Source organism: Castor canadensis, chromosome 16, assembly GCF_047511655.1.
Source record: "Castor canadensis chromosome 16, mCasCan1.hap1v2, whole genome shotgun sequence".
In the NCBI taxonomy this organism is placed as follows: domain Eukaryota; kingdom Metazoa; phylum Chordata; class Mammalia; order Rodentia; family Castoridae; genus Castor; species Castor canadensis.
Window position 1 is genome coordinate 31053764 of NC_133401.1, and position 22115 is coordinate 31075878.

At 40.4% G+C, this 22115-nt stretch overlaps 2 protein-coding genes and 1 pseudogene across 5 annotated transcripts in view; 2 read left to right on the forward strand and 1 right to left on the reverse strand.

Moving 5' to 3' along the window:
- LOC109674894 (uncharacterized) overlaps positions 1-5642 on the forward strand; it is a 71245-nt gene extending 65603 nt beyond the window's left edge. For all 4 annotated transcript variants that reach the window (XM_074058556.1, XM_074058559.1, XM_074058557.1 and 1 more), the window contains one exon: positions 3672-5642. In XM_074058556.1, the coding sequence (XP_073914657.1) occupies positions 3672-5146 (1475 nt within the window). In that variant the 3' untranslated portion in view covers positions 5147-5642. The remainder of the gene's footprint in view (positions 1-3671) is intronic.
- A 7860-nt stretch (positions 5643-13502) lies between these two features.
- Positions 13503-13622, reverse strand: LOC141418369 (small nucleolar RNA SNORA51; annotated as a pseudogene).
- Positions 13623-16770: 3148 nt separating this feature from the next.
- On the forward strand, positions 16771-21961 carry Zscan4 (zinc finger and SCAN domain containing 4). Its single transcript, XM_020151753.2, has 3 exons — positions 16771-18550; positions 19653-19812; positions 19891-21961. The coding sequence occupies exons 1-3, from the start codon at positions 18158-18160 to the stop codon at positions 20577-20579; spliced, it is 1242 nt and encodes a 413-aa protein (XP_020007342.1). The 5' UTR covers positions 16771-18157; the 3' UTR covers positions 20580-21961.
- Positions 21962-22115: the final 154 nt, after the last annotated feature.

Genomic DNA, 22115 nt, shown 5'->3' on the forward strand with positions numbered 1-22115 from the left:
CATGTCCTGAAGATTTTCCGGTTTTCTTCCAGTTGTTTTAATCACTTACATTTAGACTTTTCATCCATTTTGCTTTGTTTTGCTTTTTTGCCCAGGCTGGTCTTGAGCTCCTGGGCTCAAGTGATCCTTCCAACTTACTCTCCTAAGTGCTGGAACTAGGTGGTGTGTGCTGTTATGATGACAGCAATGGTCTCATTTTAGTTTTACATGTTTGTATCCACTTATCTTAGCACCATGTGTTAAAAAGTCCATCCTTTCATCCTTTCATCATTTAGTTGTCTTGGCTCCCTTGTTGAGGATTATTGACTGAATATTTGAGAGATTATTTCTGGGTTCTTTATGCCATTGGTCTCTATGTCTGTCTTTTATGGAAGTATAATACTGGTTTTTGTGCTTTTTTGGGGGAGTGATGCTAGGGCTTGAAATCAGAGCTTCATGCTTGCTAGGCAAGTGCTTTACTGCTTGAGCCTCACCTCCAATCAAACTAATGTTGACTGTTTATGGTATTCTTATTTATTATTATCAAAATAGTGTTGACTGGATATGGTATTCTTGTTTACTGTTTTCTTTTTATTGACAGTACTGGGGGTTGAGCCTAGGACCTCCTTCACATTTGCTAGGCAGGCACTCTACCACTTGAGCCATGCTCCAGCCCTGACACTGTTTTGCAGTAAGTTTTGCAGCAAGTTTTTGACAGTGTGAGTCCTCCAACTTAGATCTTCTTGTTCAAGATTGTTTTAGCTGTTTGGTTAACCCCAATGTTCTATATGAATTTTAGAATAGAGTTTTATGTTTATACAAAAAATGTCTGTGGGCTGGGCACCAGTGGCTTATACCTTCTATCTCATAGCTCCTTGGGAGGCTGAGATCAGGAAGATCAAGGTTCAGGGCCAACCTGGGCAAATAGTTTGTGAGACCATGTCTTCAAAATAATCAGAGCAAAATGGACTTGAGTTATGACTCAAGCAGTAGAGTGCTAGGATTACAGGAGGGAGCCACTGTGCCTGGTGTGCTGTAGAATTCATATATTTGGTAATTTTTTTGTAATTTTCATTTCGGTAATCACCAAGGATTTTAATTTTTTTGTATAGTTTTGTGTAGCAATTTTGGTTTGGAACCAGTATAGTGCTGGCTTTTGTAGAATGTGTTTGGAAGTGTTCGCTCTACAATTTTCAGTGAGCATTTAAAAAAGATAAGTATTAGTTCTTCATTAATGGTTAGTAGAACTCACCAGTGAAGCCATTAGGTCCAAGGCTTTTCTTTGTTTTTCAGTTTCTGAAAAACTAGTTAAATCTCCTTAATACTTATGGGTCTGTTCAGGTTTTCGGTTTCTTCATGATTCAGTATTGGTAAGTTTTGTTTCCCTGCAAATTGGTCCATTTTGTTTTGTATTATTTTGAAATGCTTTCTGCTTCTGTAGAATTGGTAATAATGTCCCACTTTCATTTCTGATTTTAGTACTTTGGTCCTTCCATTTTGTTCTTCATTAGTGTAGGTAAAGGTTTGTCAGTTGGTTTTGTTGATTATCTCTACTTACCATGGCTCTCATCTTTATTTTTTTCTGCTAGTTTTAGCTTTAGTTTGTTCTTCTACTTATAGTTCCTTAAGATGTAAACGTATGCTAATAACTCAAGATCTTTCTTCTTTTTATAATGTGTTTATAGAATGTAGTTACCCCTTGGTGTTGCTTTTACTGCAGCCCATAAGTTTCAATATATTGTATTTTTGTTTTCATTTATCTGCAAGTATTTTCTAGTTTCCTTTATATAATTTCTTCTTTGCCCCATTGGTTGTATAAGAATATGTTATTTGTTATCTGCATAGTTCTAAAATTTCCAGTTTTTCTTCTGGTATTTCCAACTTCATCTCATTGTGGTTGGAGAATATACTTTTTATGATGTCTGTCTTTAAATTTAAAGAGGCTTAATTTATGGCATAACATGATGTGTCATGGAGAATGACTCAGGTGCACTTGAAAAGAATGTGTATTCTTCTGTGGTTGGGTAGAATATTCTCTGTATATTTGTTAGGTCTGGATGGTTTGTTATATTGTATAAGTCATTTATTTTCTTACCTATCTTCTCTCTGGTTGTTCTCTTTATTTTTGAGATTGGAATATTGATGCTTCAACTGTACTGTAAAACTGTCTGTCTCTTCAATTCAGTCAGTATTTGTTTTGTGTGTTTTGATGGTCTGTTACTAGATGAATAAATGAATGTCCATCTTTTTTTTTAACCCATTCTACTAATCTTTGTCTTTTTGTTTTGTTTTGTTTTATCATTTTTATATTTACTCACATGGGTATACATTGTTTGGGCCACCTCTTACCCCACCCCCCATCTTTGTCCTTTGTTAGAAAATTTAATTCATTTCCATTTAGAAAAATTATGAGGTACTGACTTCTGTCATTTTGCTATTTGTCTTCTATATGCCTTATAACTTTCTTTGTCCCAAATTTTCTACATTACTACTTTTGTGTTCAGTTGATTTTTTTTCATATTCAAACTTTTTTATTTGTTCTCATTTCCTTTGTGTACTTTCTATTTTTTTTGTGTGTGACTACCACAGGAATCACATTTAACATCTTTGTTATAACACTCCAATTTGAATTTATGCCAGCTTACCTTCCTTATCTTTCCGGTGTTCTATTGTATGCAGGTTGTTCTGGGCCATTGAAAGCTGTTCACATGTCCTGTCTTTCTCTCTTTTTTTTTTTTTTTGCAGTACCGGAGTTTGAACTCAGGACCTATACCTTGAGCCACTCCACCAGTACTTTTTTGTGATGGGTTTCTCTGAGATAGAGTCTCATGAACTGTTTTCCTGGGCTGACTTGGAACCATGATCCTCCTGATCTCAGTCTCCTGAGTTACTGGGATTACAGGCATGAGTCACTGGCTCCTGACTCCTGATTTCTCTTAGGACTTATATCACCCTAGTCCCATGGAGTTGCTCAGTTGAGGCTAGAGGAAGAGTCCTCTGTGTTTCACAGGATGTTCTTGATTCCAGGCTGATGCCCAAGATGGATTCAGAGAGGGCCTGGCCAAGGGGAGGACATGACATTACGGTTATGTTCAAATCATACTAGAAACCCATCCAGTTCAACCTGGGTATCTAATGTTCTTGCCAATGACAACTCACTTTTACCTTCTCTTTCTTATAATTGACAGTTTGCTAATTTGTCATTTCTACTGCTTGTCATTTTTATTCTCATTTGCAGCCCAGAGTAAATCCGCACCTCTCTGAACTCCTTATCTTACTGTTCCTCACATGCTTTCTCTGTTTCCTACTATTGTGTCCTGAAGTGTGCGTATGTCCTTTAATAGTCACACCGAGTACTGTTCTAGTTAGATTTTCACTTCACAACATCATAATACTAGCAGATACGATCCTACTAAAAGCCACTCACAAAGGAATGAGTTGTAGAACATGCCTTTTAGTCCCGGACCACACTTTATCCTATGTCCTGTACATGGTAATACTTACTCTATTCTGTGGCCTTAGGAGCCCAGTAATGCAGAGCAACTGCTTCTTCAACTTGATGCCAACTCCCTTTTCCTAAAAGCAGTCCCATAGACTGGTTCTTTGCTTTATCAGATGTACATCAAATGTAATACTGTTATACGTTTTTGATCAAGGTAACACGTATGTCACTATTACTTCTTTGCTTTCAGGTTGTTCACAAGGAGCAGAGCCTGAGGTGGCACCTTCTAAACCCAGCATTTCTATAGGATTGTCACAGGTCAGGACCCCCCCAAAAAATTCATCTTCCCAGAATGCCTGTCACTGTGAAATATGTGGCCTGGTCTTGAAAGACATTTTATACTTGGCTCAGCACCACAGAACACATCACAGGCAAAAACCCTGTACATGTGGAGAACAGTTCTACTTCACTGCAAATCTTGAACAGCATCAGAGGCAGCACATTAAAGAAGCACCCTTCAGAAGTTATGTGGACAGTGCTTCATTTATAAAGAGCTCCACAGTCCATGTGTCAGGGAAACCTTTTACCTGCAAAGAAGTTGGGAAGGGCTTTCTGGCCAGCATGGGATTTTCCCATGAAATGGCCACTCACACAGGGGAGAAACCAAATAACAAGAATAAGTATGGGGTGACCTTTCATAGTGGAAAGAGTCATCATAGCTTGGGAGACTATAAGAACACTTTCAGCTATGCAGACATGCTTGTTCAGGACCAGAGTGTCCTCACTAGGGAAGGACTGTTTGAGTGTAACAAGTGTGGGAAAGCCTGTACACGAAGATGTAATCTCATTCAGCACCAGAAAGTCCACAGTAAAGACAGGCCTTACGAATGCAGTGAATGTGGAAAGTTCTTTACCTACTACTCCAGCTTCATTATACATCAGAGAGTTCACACTGGAGAAAGACCATATGAGTGCAATGAATGTGGGAAGTCCTTTAGCCAGATCTATAGCCTCAATAGCCATAGGAAAGTTCACACTGGAGAAAGGCCTTATGAGTGTGGGGAATGTGGGAAATTTTTTAGCCAAAGGTCCAACCTCATTCAACATCAGAGGGTACACACTGGAGAAAGGCCTTATGAGTGCAGTGAATGTGGGAAATCCTTCAGCCAAAACTTTAGTCTCATTTATCACCAGAGAGTACACACTGGAGAAAGACCTCATGAGTGCAGTGAGTGTGGAAAATCCTTTAGCCGAAGCTCTAGCCTCATTCACCACCGGAGACTTCACACTGGAGAAAGGCCTTATGAATGTGGTGAATGTGGAAAGTCCTTTAAGCAGAGCTCTAGCTTCAGTTCACATCGGAAAGTCCATACAGGGGAGAGGCCCTACGTGTGTGGGGAATGCGGGAAATCCTTTAGTCATAGCTCCAACCTCAAGAACCACCAGAGAGTCCACACTGGAGAAAGGCCTATTGAGTGTAGTGAATGTGGAAAGTCTTTTAGCTGCAAATCTAACCTCATCAAACACTTGAGGGTTCACACTGGAGAAAGGCCTTATCAGTGCAGCGAATGTGGGAAATCTTTCAGCCAAAGTTCCAGCCTCATTCAACACCAGAGAATTCATAATGGAAAGAAGCCTTATCAGTGCAGTGACTATGGGAAATCCTTTGGCTGCAAATCTGTCCTCATTCAACACCAGAGAGTTCACACTGGAGAAAAGCCTTAGCTGCCTAGGGAATACACACTTTCCTTTTAGTGTAAACACACTGGAGGACACCACCTGTGGAAGAGACATCTACCTGGATTGAAGTTCTAGCATCTTACATTCCAGGTATGCAGAAGATTTAAGGAGCTGTGCTACCTTTCTAACCTGTGCAGGGCCCTTTCCATTTATGCCCCTGACAGTTTCTGAGGCAAGCCACTTCACGTCCACTGCTCACCAAGTCCACACAGTATGTCAGTCACCACAACATGTTCAGGGAAGGCACCTCTGTATTCTCCCATTGCTGAGCCCTCATTCCTTCTCTCTCACAAGTTAGGGCATAAACTTGATCCAGTTTTGTAACATTGACTCTGATGAGAGTGGTTGGGACATCTTGGCAAGAAGGATTATCTTCTTCATGGATTATTGTGGATTTTTTCCAGCTTCCAAGACACCAACCTGGAAACTGTCTGCCTCATATTGTTTTAGTTTTTGTAAAATAAAATCTGTATTTAAGCTACATGTAATCTTGGAATTCTGTTCACTTTGTGCGATGGCTTGAGAATAGAATTGGGCTCTATTAGAATTACAGAGTAAACAGCTTTTGTGGTTGGAACTTGGGGTTCCACATAGAGATCACAGTATGTATAATGGGCAACCATAGCCCTCCTTGTAGTTTTGGCATAATATGAATTGTTGTCCAAGGCCTCCTAGGAAGGACTGTAGAGTTTTATGATCCTAAATTGTAAACTGGATGCCAGAATTTTTGTGAGCTCAGTAATACGTTGAGGAGGTAGGATGTTGTCACAACCTCCAGTGCTTCTGGGAACAACATGAACTATTTTGTTTGTTTGCCTATTTGTTTACAGAGTCTATCACACAATACCCAGCACCATTGAGGGCAATAACTACCCAAAGTCCTGCTGAGGAATTGAGTGCTTGATACCCATAATTCAGTAGTGTGTGTGTCATAGGTTGCAGGGAACAGAAGAGCCATGATTGACACAGAAACACTGGAATACTAGAGTGTAGAGGAGACTGCAGCAAGCTATATGAAGTTTGCTCTTTATACAATGTTGTAGTGATTGTAGAAGATCAATGTGCACGAAAGTTTTCAGGATCTCCAGGGATATATGTATCTTCTGTAGCTGAGGTCCTTGTCAATAAAAATAAACCAAAATTTATGTCTTACATCCCAGTATGCTTAATGGAATGTCCAGATAAAGACCGTTGCTTTACAGATCAGATGACAAGCGTAGAGAAAAGGGAGATTCTTTAGGGATGTGGCTTTGCGTGTAATGAATTTCATTGCTCACTAATATTTCTGCCAGTGAGGCAAGGTTGCTCCTCCAAGGATATATTTTCAGATTCTTCAGTGATTCTTGTGAATTGTTCATTTTTTTGTTGAGTAGGGTTTTTTTGTTTTTGTTTTTTCATCTACAGATAGACCAGTTGTTTATCCATTCATCCATTTATGGGCATTTAGATTATTTCTGGTTTTGGGCAATTACACATAAAGCTGCTACAATGTGTACAATATGGTTGAGTTCTTTTGTGTTAATGACTCAAAAGTGCATTGCTTGAGACACAAGGCAGGTGAATGTTTACCTTATTAAGAAACTGCCAGACTGAACCCAAGTGGTTGTTTATGTTTGCTTACCACCGGGAGTGTATGAGAATTCCAGATCTTCCACATCCTTGCTGATACTTGGTATAGTCTGTCTTTTAGGATTTCCCCTGTCGATAAGTGTGCAGTTGTTTTAACTGCATCTCTGTAAGTATTTGTGATGCTGAACACTTTTTGTCACATAAACAGCTCATTTTTATTTCAAAATTTTTGTGTGCCATGCACAGAGGATGGCCATATGCACCACACTTAAGTTTGATTTATATTATTCACATATTCTTTACATGTTGTCAAGTCTGTAGACAATTCAGTAATACAGTGAATCAAACCATGGTTTGAAGAATTTGCCAGTTGTTGCAAACCCTCCAATCATGACCAATTCCAATCTGTCAAAATGGCAGCGCTGAATATGCAGTTAGGAAGAGCTGATAGAAACATACCATCCCATGTCCACCAGAGGACCCAGTAATTTCAAGTTAACCTCTAGAATCTAGATGACACATAGTAAAATGATTAGGAGCTGACAAGGATTTTGTTGTTTTTGTTTTTTATTTTGTGTTACTAAGGATTGAACCCAGGCCTTGCACATGCTAGGCAAGTATTCTACCACCTGAGCCACCCCTATCCCTTTTTGTAATTTTTTTTTGAGATAGTGTCTTACAGACTTTGCCCCACCTAACTTCAAACTCAAAATCCTCCTACCTCCACCTCCTGAGTACCTAGGATTACAGATGTGGACTATTACACCTGGCTGGAAGTGCACACCTATAATCTCAGCACTCAGGAGGCTGAGATAGAGGAATCATGAAATCCAGGCAAGCCTGGATGACACTAACAAGAACCTACCTCAAAAAAAAAAAAAAAATCAGCCAGGCACCAGTGGTTCATGCCTATAATTCTAGCTTCTCAGGAGGCAGAGATCAGGAGGATTGCAGTTCAAAGCCAGCCCAGGCAAATAGTTTTAGAGACCCTATCTCGAAAAAACCCTTCACACACAAAAAAAAAAGGGTTGGTGGAGTGGCTCAAGGTGTAGACCCTGAGCTCAAACCCCAGTACTGCAAAAATAAATAAATAAATTTCACAAACTCAAAATGTACATTTTTTTAACAGGAAGCAGTGGTCCATGCCTTTAATCCCAAAGTGGAGGCAGGCAGGAGGAGCAAGAGTTCATGGCAAACACTGGCAACGGTAGATTGGAGACTCAAAAATGACAGAAAACAAAATGGCACATGGAAGGAACACTTGCCTAGCAGGTGAAATGTCTTGGGTTCAATCCCCAGTACCCCAAATAAATACAAGTAAAAGAAAATACATTTTGATGTTTTGATACATGTTTACACCCCTGAAGTTAAAAGAAATTCATTGAAAACAGCCTATAATAGTGATAATCCCATTAGATTATTCAGTTAAATATGTCAGTTGATAAAGAAAGCAAGACATTTGAAACACTAGTTCTTGGAAAGAAAATCTTGGGCTCTAAACCTGTTTTTCTCACAAAGGATCAGAAAGTGACCAGTGGGCAGTCAGTTTCAGTGAGACACTCAGTGCCTGCTGTGCTCGTGCACACCAGGATGGCTACAGATAGCAGTTGTGCTCTGTGAATCTAAAACAGACAAGGATTATGAATGTTTTTGCTGTCAAGTAGTGGTACACGCTTGAGGAGGTAGTTATGTTTATAACTTGATTCCATGTGATGTATCTACGTATTGAGAGATCACGTGCTACTCCATCAATAAGTACAATTTTTATTTATCAGTTAAAATTTTTCAAGAAACAAAATTGTCCAACATTGTATTTCTGAGTCAAAGCTTACTTTTATTATAAATCCTCTGGGATTGTGTGTCCTTGTTTTTGCTACAGAGAAGCCGTAAATAAGCCAACACAACTCACAGCGTGGGCTTCTGTACAGTGGTGAGAATTTCAGTGACATTCAGGGGAAATAGTTATAGATTAAGGTGTTGCACTCTAGACATTGTTAATATTATCCACTTTTAGCAGAACAGTTTTTAAGCTCCCGATTTCTAAAGTAGTGTTGTATACATACTTAAGGATTTATTGATAAAGTACCTCAATCACATGTTAGCCATCTGTATTTTTGGTACAATTTGTAATAACAAAAATACCACTAATGTTAATGTTTTGGAGAAGAAATGACTGCCTATTGTCTCCTTAGAGACACAGGGCTGGATCTCAAAGGGCACTTCTCACCAACACTGTGCTGGGAGAGACAAGGGCAAAAACACTGTGTGAACCCTCTTATAAGGGCCTTAATCCTATTCATGAGGGAAGAGACTTCAAGATCTAATCAGCTCCTAAAGTCCCACTCTTTAACACTACTGCACTGGAGGTTAAATTCCAACACAAATTTTGGAAGGAATAAATTCAAACCACAGCAGCACTGAGTACACTGTGTTGCAAAAGCCTGGACAATGAGGGCACAAACACAGGTGGCTCTTTGTTCACTTAATTATATGCCTCTTCTGGTTTAGGACAGACTAGGGTTCCAGTTGCAATAGGGGTTATTTTGTACCAAAAACTCCTGGTGTTGAGGGTTCTCAGCCTTGGGTGAAAATCAAGGTATGTTTGAGAAGGCAGGACTGACTCTCCTGGACTTTGGGGCAAACATACAGGTAACACTGCAGCAACAGCACATGCAATATAATTCTTCCTCTAGGAAAAGTGCACTTCAGAATAAAAACGAAATAATGACTATTTCAGGGAGGCGGGGGTTGGGGCAGAGACAGAGAGAGAGAAAGAACACTTACAGCAAACTCCCAAGACATTAAACAGGAAATCTGAAGCCCAGATCTACCCCATGAAAGTAGAGTGAATAAACAGAAATTAACTGGAGGCCTGGTTCTAACAGTAGAATGCTTATCTAGCAAAAGTGAGGCCCTGAGTTTAATCCTCAGTACCCCTCCAAAGGAAGAAAAAAATAGAAATTATGTGAGTAAATATAAAAGGCATTCATTATCATAAGATAACTGATGGCTTAAAATATAAATAGAAAAGAGGAATTATAGGTAGCTGTAATCTATTCTAACAATACCAAGATGATGGGCCCTGGAGAAAAGAAAGTATACTGCTAAATTTCTAACACCTTCAGTAAAGTCATAGGATAATTGATGGTAAGTTAACAGTGTATATTTATAAACCCTAGAGAAACCACTTTAGACCTACAATGCATGTAAAAATAAGCCGTAACAACTGAAAATTTACCATATTAACAAATTACAAAGTAGTAATATTTCATACATGTAATAAGAGAATTTCACAAATTGCAAATCAGTACAATAAAAATTCTTAGTTAATAAAAAAGAAGATTTTTAACCAAATATATCTATGACAAACATTCAGCTAACATATTTAATTGAAATCTGAGGGCTGGGGATGTAGCTCAGTTGTTTGTCTAGCACACACAAAGCCCTGGTTTCAATCCTCAGTACCAAAACAAAAAAAAAATCTGAGTGCTTCGTACTTAACGTTAGGAATAAGGCAATTTAGGTACTCCCACCACTTCCATCTAACCCTGCACTGGCATAAATAAACACAAAACTCTCTTTATCTGAAGGTGAGTTTAATGGTCTATATAGAACATCTCCTGAAAATTTCGCTAATAAAATATAAGAGATTTAAGTCAATTTGGCAAGATAGCAAGAAAAAAGGTCAATATGCAACCTCTATGCTTTTGTGGGCTGAGAATAAAGTATTGGGAAGTAAAAACTGCAATAAAATACATGATTATACTCTTCACTACCAACTGACTATGAAATACTTAGATAAATTTAAGAAAACGGCTGGGCATATGTTGACCCATGATCATAACGCCAGTACTTGGAATGCTGAGGCATCAGAACCAGAGAGAGAGAGATGAGGAAGCCTGGGTGGGGTGGAGGAGTCCGGAGGTGACTGTAGCCTCTGCTCCATTAGGAGTGCAGACTCTGGGATATCAGATTGTCTCACACACTGCTTTTTTTTTTTTCTGGTACTGAGGCTTTAACTCTGGGCCTACACCTTGAGTCACGCCACCAGCCCTTTTTTTGTGAAGGGTTTTTTTTGAGATAGGGTCTCACACAAACTATTTGCCTGGGGCTGGTTTCGAACCATTATCCTCTTGATCACTGTCTCCTGATTAGCTAGATTACAGGCGTGAGCCACCATCAAAGAGTGGACTTTTTTTTTTTTTTTCATTGGCAGCACTGGAGTTTGAACTCAGGGCCTCAGGTGCACTTAACCTTGAGCCACTCTGTCAGCTGTCCCCCACACGGTAGAATAGAGTTCCTGATCTCTTCATGACACCTCGATTGATCCAGTTGATTCCTGTGTGCTCCTAGTCATTTGGCCCTGAGTCGATAAACTGTGTGCTCTGTCCCCACATTTGGAATAATGTCCTGAATCCTCTCAGTGTGTCCTCCATCTTTGCTCCCTCCACAACCCCGGGGGGTTGTCTAGTGCATTTGATGCCTGTTTGAGACTTCATATCCCTGGGAATTAAATTTCCTCACAGAATGGAGGAGTGTGCCTTCATTCTATAATAGCGAGTGTGTAATAAAAATGTGCAATACAGTTCCAGGTTGAATATGTTCTATTATCACCTTGATAAGACCTATGGAGTTTTGTGTACTCCTAATAATTTTTAAGATTTTCAAACAGAAAGTTGTTAATATAAAACTCTTATTTTGAAACTGCTGGTATAGAACTCACCATTGAACTAATTGACAGGTCAACCCAGGATCTTTGAACCATTTTACTGATTGACTAATTGATTGACTGATTGATTATTGCTTCGGTGCTGGGGATCCAGGGCCTCACATATGTTAGGCAAGCACTCTACTACTGAGCCACATCCCCCCTCTCCCCTCCCCCCTCCCCCTCCCCCCTTTCCTCTCTCTCCCCACAACAAACCATTTTTAACTCCTCCCTCTCCCTCAGTCCTATGCCTATCTCATCACTCCTTTGTTACTGAGATGACCGTAATCTCAGCCCCTGCCACTTCTTTTCCTTTTTTATTTATCTTTTTGGTGATACTGAGACTTGAATTTAGGGGCTTGCACTTGCAAGTCAAACACTATCACTGAACCATCTCTCCAGCCCTTTCCTGTTCTATTTTTTGGATAGGGTCTGGAGTTTTGCCCTGGGGCCAACCTCCTACTTACTGCCTCCCACATCGCTGGGAAGTGCACCCACACACCACCACACCCTGATGATTTGTTGAAGTTGGATCTCCACTAACTTTTTGCCTGGACTAGCCTCAAACCTGCATTCTCCTGATGTCCACCTCGTGAGTAGGTGGGATTTCAGATGTGAGCAAGCTACCTGCCCAAAGCCCCTCCCATTTCTTTCTTGGGTTTTGGAATACCTCCTCCTGGAGTCTTAGAGCCCCTTCTGTCTCAACTAGTTTGGGACTGACACAGGAAACAGAACATGACCTTGCTCTCTGTTCATTTGCAATCAATAAATCTGCACATTAAAAAAATTTTAGAAGGTTTAGAATGAGTTGTTTATGACAAAACTTGACCAGGATTTATGTGAGTTTAGTGCTAATCTTGATATTCCCTCTGGGTATGAATGTTGTTGCATTTTCCTGCAGAAATATGACATTTGTTTGTATTCTGCTCTACAGGCCTAGTGATGGGGCCTAAAAGGATATTGGAAATCTGAGCTGTGGCTGGGTTAAGATTCCAACAGCAATTCAAGGTTTTTGTTTGTCTTGATTTTTTTAAATCAGGGTCTTGGCTGTGTAGCCCAAACTGGCCTCAAACTTAATCCTTCTGCCTCCACCTCCCCAGTGCTGGGATTAAGGTGTGTCACCATGCCCAGCCACAATAGTTAATTTTTATCTAATTAGATCTTTAAATCCAATCACATATTCGAATTAACCACTGATCCCAGGCGCCATAAAAGGAAAGACATGGGATTAACGCAGAGAAGAAAACCCATGGCACCACGGCCCAGTGTGCAGCCCAGGATCACCCTGTTTGCAGCTCAACTGAGAAGGAGGTAAGTTTCCAGAATGGAAGGACATTTTCCAGCTTTGTGTGTTTGAGTGTGCATGCATGGGTATGTAAGCATAGTTACTGGGGGGAATCCTAGTTACAAACATAAGGGGTCCCAGGAGTTGGGTGTGCTTTTTTATGACAACTGCTCTAACTCCAAGGACTTGATGCTGTGGATTCAGTGTAATGTGTGATGGCCTGGATTTATTTTCTCCTGGGTATCTTTGAATGTGGCTTTGCTGTCTTATGTTAATGTTTCTAGTAATTGATTTTATCCTGTTTTGTGGAACTGTTGGTCTATGGCAGATTGGAGTTGGGGTGGAGGCTGAAATTAAAAATGCAAGTATTAATTACAGTAATACTCTCTTATGCATGGCACCTCCCACCTCTTTTTGTGGTGCTGGGGCTTGAACTCAGGGCCTACACCTCGAGCCGCTCTACCAGCCCTGTTTTGTGTTGGGTATATTCGAGATAGCCAGGGCTAGCTTCAAACATCAATCCTCCTGATCTTTGCCACCTGAGAAGCTAGGATTACAGATTGAGCCACCGGCTTCTGGCTTTGTTTTGTTTTGAAGTTAGCTTCTTACTACCTTTGCCCAGGCTAGCCTCAAACTCATAATCCTGCCTCCACCTCTCAAGTAGCTGGGATTCCAGGCCAGGCTACATCTTGCTTTGTTTACACCATGGGTTTTAGCATCCTACTTTTCGCTTTCTCTATTAAGTACTCTCACCTTTTTATTTACTTTTTAATTTTTTTCCATGTCTCCACAGTACAGACCAGGTACAGGGCCTGGGCTGAAGTGTATATGGGGTAGGTTTACTTTGTTTTCTCCTTCTAAATTAGTGTAAGAATACAGCCTGTGGTAAGCAGGAGGCAATGTTTGCCATATTCGTGGGGTTTTTTTGTTTTGTTTTGTTTTTTTGGTGGTACTGGGGTTTGACCTCAGAGCTTCACACTTGCTAGGCAGGTGTTCTACCACTGAGCCACTCTGCTAGCCCTCACCATTTTATTTGTAGGAGGCATTTTGGCAGGGCACCTGTAGCCTATAATCCTAGCTACTCAGGAGGCAGAGATCTGAAGGATGGCAGTTTAAAGCCAGCCCCTGCAAGACCCTATCTCGAAAAAACTCATCACAAAAATGGGCTGGTGGAGTGGCTGAAGGTGTAGGCCATGAGTTCAAATCCCAGTACTGCAATACATAAACAAGTAAATAAAATAAAGGAGGCACTGGGCGGGTGGAGTGGTGCAAGTGGTAAAGTGCCTTCTCAGCAAGCTTAAGCCCCAGTACCACCAAAATAATTTTTAAAAGTAAGATTAAAGGAGGTACTGTAAGGATTTTCTTTGGCGTGTGTGATCCACAAGGATCACTACTTCTGCACTTTGGGGGCCATTATTATGTAAAATAGGAGTTTCTTGAATACGAGCTTGTAAGGTTGTGTGGGCAAGCTGATAACTGAAGTGGCTACTAAGTGACCCATGCATGGATATCTTAGGTATGTGAATTCACTGGACAAAGGGAGTATTCATGTTCAGATAGAGCAGAGAGGGACAGCAACAATTTATCATGCTACTCAGAATGATGTGCTGTTTAAAACATTAATTATTTATGTCTGGAGTTTTCTATTTAATACTTAATATTTTCAGACCATTGTTGACCTCGGGTAACTGAAACCATGAAAAGCAAAACCCAGGATAAATGGAGGGACTACCATATTTAGCAGATCCTTACTGAGCACTAGCAATTCCTCTAAGTGCTTCTAGTATGAATGCCTGTGACAAATCTGGAAGATGGGTGCTTATGGAGCTCAGAGTCTCCATGACCCAGGTGGGGACCTGGTGGGTCATGTGCCTGTGTCACACATCTTGTCATGCCAGACTTCAGTGTAGAGCTTCTGCAAGCCTGGCTTTGAATTCCAAGGTGTTAGTCATACATGTTCCTCTGCAGCCTTGTCCATACGGGATTGGGGGACTGTCTCCACATGTGAATATGTGATCTGTGTGGAAGATGGAAGTTTTCTGAGGTCTCAATGAGACAGAGACAGAGAGAACGAATTCCCAGAATTCAGAGAACACAAAAACCTAAAATGGAGCTGGAGGAACTAAGCCTTGTAATGCTAGGAAGGGTTTGGTTCCTTCCCTGGGGGCTGGTGTTGCATAAAGGGAGGTGGGTAGGGTGTGATGTGAGAAAAGTAATGCTTTAATTAAAAGCTTTCTGATAAAATGTGTTCATGTGTTTAGTGCTCACCTAGAGGGTGTTGTTGTTTTGGTACTAGGGTTTGAATTAAGGTCTATGCTACTTGAGTCATGCGCCCCAAACTACTTTTTCACATATGTTTCTCTCTCTTTTTTGTTTTTTTGCAGTACTAGGGCTTGAATGCCTCACCTTGAGCCACTCCACCAGCCCTTTTTGTGATGGGTTTTTTGAGACAGGGTCTCATGAACTATTTGCCCAGGCTGGCTTCGAAACTTGATCCTTCTGATCTCTGCCTCTTGAGTAGCTAGGATTACAGGTGTGAGTCACAGGCGCCTGCCTGTCTCTTTGTTTTGAGACAGGGTCTTACTGTGTAGCCCAGGCTGGCCTCCAACTCAAAAGCTGCCTGCCTCTGTTGCAGGAGGGCTCAGACAGAGACAGAGAGGGCACCAAAGCTTTGGGGAAGCAAGTTTATTAAGCAAGCCAGCAGCAACTCAGCGGACTTGAGTCCAAAGGCTGAGCCCCGAGAACAAAGGGGCCTTTCCTTATATACCATTTAGAGCAGGTTACAGAAATGGGGGTGGGGGGGTGCAGCTTGTCCCATACATAATCACATGTTATTTCATTGGCTGTTTTAACTTCTGGAGCGAGGTGACCCTCCCCTGGTCTCCAGATAACATTCCCCAACTCCAGTTTTCCTTTGTTTTACTGTAGCACTCATGAATCTCTCTTCCCCTTCTTGCCTTCCTGCCACACTCAGCCTCATCATTGCTGGGATTACAGGCACATGCCCCTACAATCAGCATTTTGTTTTTCGTATATGTAGATTTGCAACCAGGCACCAGCTGAAGTTAAGCTACTTAAATCCCATAGAAACTGGGAAATAGGAGCCCTGTTGTCCTTAACAATTACACTTCTGGGTCCTACAGAAAAAAATTCCTGGACTGTAAAACGTGCAAAAGGTTAATTAGGCTTCTAAAAAAGTTTTACATGTGTCACAAGTGGACTGAGAAAGAAGTCACAATGATTTTCCTAAAGTAAATGCTCCAACAAAAAAGAAGAGAGATGATAGTCTCTTACTTCTACTCCAAGGAGAATGAAAGTTTATTAATTTAAATTTGTGTTTGTCCTCAGAATCAGTAAGTCAGTTTTCACACACAAGATAAAAACTGGATTTGGACAACTGGATGCTTCCTGAGATTATATTGTATATATAAAAGAAGTTGGAATGAATTGATTTTTATATTGAGGGTTTTTGTTTGTTTGTTTTGTAATCAGGTCCTTGTGCTTGCTAGGCAGACACTAGAACACTTCAGCCACACCACCTGCCCTTTTTTTCCTTTTCTTTTTAAAACAATTCTGCTGGGCAATATTGTGACATTTACAAGCATTCTTATAACATATCAAATATATCATAGTTGAAGTCACTCCCTCCACCATTCTCCTTTATCTTCCCCCATTCCTGGAGAAGTTTCAACAGGTCTCACTTTTTCCTTTACATACATGAGTACATAGTATTTCCACCATACTCACCCTCCTGCATCCTTTCCTTATATTCCACACAACACACTGGTACCAACCCCCCAGACATGACATGTTCCGCCCTCCAATTTTGTAAAAAATGACAACTTTTTTGTTTCAGATAGCTATACAGAGAGTTTCCTTGTGACATTTCCATGTATATATGTATTATAACCCAAATTGTTTTATTCCCTCTATTTTTCTCCTTTCTAGGCTTAGTCCCCTTCTTATGGTGGTTTCAACTGTTTTGAAGATTCTATATTCATTCTTGTATAGAAAGTGCACCAACCACATTCACCTTCTTAACTTTTTTTTTTTTTGCAGTACCAGGGCTTGAACTCAGGGGCTACACCTGGAGCCACTCCACCAGCCCTTTTTGTGTTAGGTATTTTTTGAGATAGGGTCTCGAAAACTATTTGTCTGGGCTGGCTTTGAACCACAATCCTCCTCATCTCTGCTTCCTGAGTAGCAAGGATTACAGGTGTGAGCCACCAGCACCTGGCTTAACTTCCTCCTTTTATCCTCCCTCTTCCATTAGTGACCTCTCCTGAGTGTGACCTGTTTTTCATAATATTGCTTACATTTGTATTATGTCTATATATGAGACAGGATGTCACTATGTAGCCCAGATGGCCTAGAACTTAAAATTCTCCTGCCTTACACTCTCAAGTGCTAAAATTACAAGGGTGCACCACCATGCCTGCCTACTACTGAGTGTTCCAATTCATGCACATGGCTTATCTTTCATATATTTATTCATACTTTGTAGTTATCTATGTAGGAGAGCTGCATTCAATTTGTTCAATTTGTCCTTAGATACTGATTTTTTTGGTGGTATTGGAGCTTTAACCCAGAGCCTCATACTTGCTAGGCAAGCATTCTACCATACTCCCAGCCGTATTTGCTTTAGTTATTTTTCAGATGTGTCTCATGATTTTTGTTCCTCTGGCCTGCCTTAGACTTCAATCCTCCTGACCTCCAAATTCCTGAGTAGCTGGTATTATATAAATGTAGCTATTGATGTTTAACACTAATACAAGTAAAAACTTAAAAATTTCGAAAACTGCCTGTGATATAATGCAATAATACAAAAGCCAGTTCATTTTGATATATTGGCCTTGTAACACCAAAGTAAAGTTAATTTACTATGCTAAAACAAAACTGGGACTATTACAAATAATAATATTTCATAGATTTTCCTCCCTTATTTTACTAGTTAGATAGCAGCCCAATGTCTCATAGAGATGATGGGGGGGACTCCTGCCTCTAAAGTTTGTAGAAAACTTGCGTGTGGGGGTTGGCCATATTGGCCTTGTATTTGCTAGGCAGACTCTCCACCACTTGCGAATCCGGCACCCTTTTTGCTTTAGTTATTTTTTTTTATATAAGGTCTTACTTTTTAGCAATACTGGAGGGTGAACTCAAAGCTTTGCACTTGAGGACAGCTGTTCAAGGTCTTACTCTTTATGCCTGGCCCAGACCACAATCCTCTTATTTGTATTTCTTATATAATAGCTGCAGATACAAGAGCAATGTTTTTATGGATCCATAAAATTTTTGGTAGATTTGTTTTTAATTATATCTCTTCTATTTTAGCTTACAGTCTTTAAATATACATCAGTTGTTAAAAACAGATCCCCAGGGACACAGATAACAGATGCTGTCCAAAGTTCATTCTTTCTGAGAACTCTTGCTAGGAATGGCTTTAAATCCCAGAAACTCCTTCCAGTGTGAACCATCCCCAAATGATCTTGCACCAGGAAGTCAAGAGCCTAATCAAAGCCATGGATCTGCTGTCCGAAAGGAAGAAGAAATCTCTGAGTTTTCAAGCATTCAGCTCACCTCATTTCAACACAATAACTCATGTGTAAGGCAGGAGTTGCGAAGACTCTATGAGGTTTTTCACTCATGCTTGCAGCCAGAAAAGCATACCAAGGAAGAAATTATTTCTCAGTTAGTTCTGGAACAGTTTATTATTAGTGGATATTGCAAGGACAAGTCCACTTTGAAAGAGAAATGGGAGTCAAGTGGCAGAAACTTGGAGAAATTAATGGAAGACCTGACCGACGATTGCATGAAACCACCTGTCTTAGTGAGTAGAGGGCTCTGACCTGGGATGAGGGAATGAGGAAAATAATGAAGTACAGTGTGAGTTGCCTGAAAATAGAGAAAAAAGTTATTGTAGATCCAGTTATTATTTTGATCACATTCTCCCCACCCTTTCTCACCAAGGAGAATTACACTTCTCTAAGGTAGAACGGAATGTATCTGTTTATTTTGTAGGACACACAGGAGCCAAAAATATTGTTTGGAGTTAGTTACTTTCAGTTGATATAGAGTCAGAGGGACTGTCTCAGAAATTAGCATGTGGGCATAGACCTCAAGGATAAAGAGGAAATGCACTGACAAGCTGATTCTCCAGGGAGTCATAATATAATGTCATTAATCAGAAAAGACAAGCTACAAAAGCAATTACAGAGGATCCTCATTACCACAGTCCAAATTTGCAAAATTCTCAGTCCTATGTCACATTCTCAGTCATTTGCAGATATCCATTGTGGTTAAACAAATTTGAGTTACCTGATACACACACTGAAATTAAACAAAGTGTATTGTGACTTGTTTTAGTTCCCACACTCTAAACAAGTGTCCTTTTTCACAGCCAGTGTCATGGCACATTTTCACACTTTTGGACTTTTTGTTGATGATTTCACTGTTTAAAATGACACTCAGCTTCTAGAAGTACTCCTGAGTACACAAAAGCTATTATGTGCCTTATGAAAATAATTTATATACTGGATATGTTTTGTTTAGGCAAGAGTTAAAGTTACTGTTGGGCATAAATTCTAACTAATAGAGAACACATATTAGTGAAGATATCTTAGATAGGCATAAAACAAGGTTATGTATTGACAAGTTAAGAAAATATTGTGGCCAGAAGCTCACAGGAGACTAATCTTCCCTCAGCATGATTCAGTATTTACAAATTCAGGGTGGACTTTATAGAACATAAAAGACTTGTAAATGAGAACAACACCATCAGATGTTAAGGGCTGGACAAGATGTGGTAGCCCACATATTGTTGATCTTGTGAAAGCCTGTTGAACAGGTTTTCCAAAGAGTTTTCTGTCTGTCACAAGAGATTCAGATAAAATAGTACTTTGCTGGGGTTTTTTTTGTTTTTTTTTTTACAGGTCCATGTCCATATGCAGGGACAAGAAGCCCTCTTTTCTGAGAATATGCCCTTGAAAGAAGTCATCATTCATCTCAAACAGTTAGCAGAAACCTCAAGCGAAGAGTGTATGGGGACATCCTCCCAGACTCAAAACACTCCCTTGGAAACAGATGAGTCAGGTGAGTCTGCACACCATAGGGGTGTTCTGTGTGAACCTCTTCCTGTGCACAGCTTCATAAAGTGACTTATTTCCACAGAAGATGAAGGCAGCTGCAGAAATTACTGGAAAACTTCTCAAGTGAATGCCAGTGTTACCATTCAAGGAAATCAAATATCTTCCCTCTCCATTATCCAGAAAGAAAATGACTCCAGGACTAATGAGGACCCACACAACTACAGAAGTGCGAGGCCAGTCACTTCCAGGTCCCTGAAGGGATTTTATCAAGAGTCACCTATGGAGGTGCAACCAGGGTATCTATCCAGTCCAGAGCAGTCCTCCCCTGTGCCTGTTCTTATTCACCAGAGCAATGAGGAAAATTCAACATGGAAAAAACGCCAAGAAATATTCCAAGGACCCACCAAACCATACAAATGTGAGGAATGTCCCAAGACCTTTAGGTATCTCTGTCACTTTTCAGCCCACCAGAGAAGACACAGGAATGAAAGGCCATTTGTTTGTGGTGAGTGTCACAAAGGCTTCTATCAGGCATCAGACCTACGAGTGCATAACTTAATCCACACAAGAGAGAAGCCTTTCACATGCAGCACATGTGACAAGTCATTCAGCCACAAAACCAACCTGCAGGCTCATGAGAGGATCCACACAGGAGAGAAGCCCTATACATGCTCTGTTTGCCAGAGAAGTTACCGCCAATCATCCACATATCATCGTCACCTGAAAATTCATCAGAAAATCAGACTCAAAAGTGTTCCTTCTACACCATAAGTGTCCATGGCTAATGTACCAATGTAATGTATATAAATACATATGAATGTATGTCTATTTCTATAACACTTACCCACCGAGAATATGCTGTACGGTTTCATTATAAAGCTTTCTATTTATTGTCTCACTCCACTAAAATGTAAGCCCAAAAGTGGGTATGAAATTTGTGAATTTTGCTCACTAAAGTATTCCAAATGCCTAGAAAGTAGTTGAGATGTCACGACCAATAAATATCTGTTGAATAAATGGATGAATCAGTAATGTTAATGTTTACTTTTTAAAATTCAAGAATGTGTCCCACCTGAAAAGACAATTGAGTTGCAACCTGGAAGACAGCATCGGCTCACAGTGGTCCAGAGAGGCTTTCCCTATCTGCTCCGCTATCCTCCTAGCACAGCCTTTACCTCTGCAGCTACTGATACCTGAAAACATGGGGATCAAAGGTGGATATGAAAGAGCACCTTTGTATGTAAATGACATTATGACTTCTGGAAATGTTAAACTGAATTAAACTGAAGCTAAATATGAAAGTGCAGAATGCAGTTTTATGGACAAATAGATAACAGAAAAATCAAATGTTTTCCATTAATTTCTTCCAAAGATGGGGGGTAGGAAGAGAAGGGAAGCTTATTTTCAGGAACAGCTTGAGAAAGCAGTTTGGAGGATGAATTCTGTACAGAGCTGAGGTAAGTGGGTACATGTGGTCAATTTGTTAGGATACATGTGTGAATGGATTCCACTGGCAAATTGCATCTCAGTTCCACTGAGCAACTAGAAAGTACCATATGGAAAAGTTCCCTTATTCGTTTTCTTTCCTTGACCATCTATAGGTATTCTGCTATTGTGGACATTCTTGCATAAGCTTCTTGGTACATATAAGGGATTTTTGTTTACAAAGCGCTCTATGACACAAGGAGGCTTTCAGAGTCTTCCCTCTCCCATTAAAACACCATTAGCAACAACAACAACAAAATCCTAAATGTTCATGACTTCTCCAATACTTGGTAGGGTAGTGGCTCTGATTTTAGTACGTAGATGTAGTTATTGGAGTTTACAGACAAAATAAAGGACCAAATAAAGCTCTTTGTCTCCTCACCCTTAGCATAGGAAATGTGCTTGTATGCTTCAGGTTTAATGCACGTTTTTATGTTTTCCATGACATAGCAGCTCTAAAGACTGAGTGGCGTTTTACAGGTCCTGAAATCACAAATACATTACAGCAAGCGCCTGTCCTCCATCCACTTCCGGCTGTCAGGGGTTATATTCCCATTATATCCGTGATGGTATCTAGAGTTCAACGATACAAAAGTTTCCTGGTTCACACACTGCACTGAGGGATAAACTGCCAGAATAAACGTGTTGGAGTAAAGGCTTCTGGGAGTTGTAGTCCATCCTCCGGGGCGCAGAGTGCTCCTCGGGGAGCTGCCGTAGGTCTTCGCACAGGCGCATATGGGACTTCGTGAGGCCGTAACTGTGAAGGCCTAGTGGGAGGTGAACCCTCGGGCGGTCTGAAGGTAGTTGCGGAGCTGGAAACGA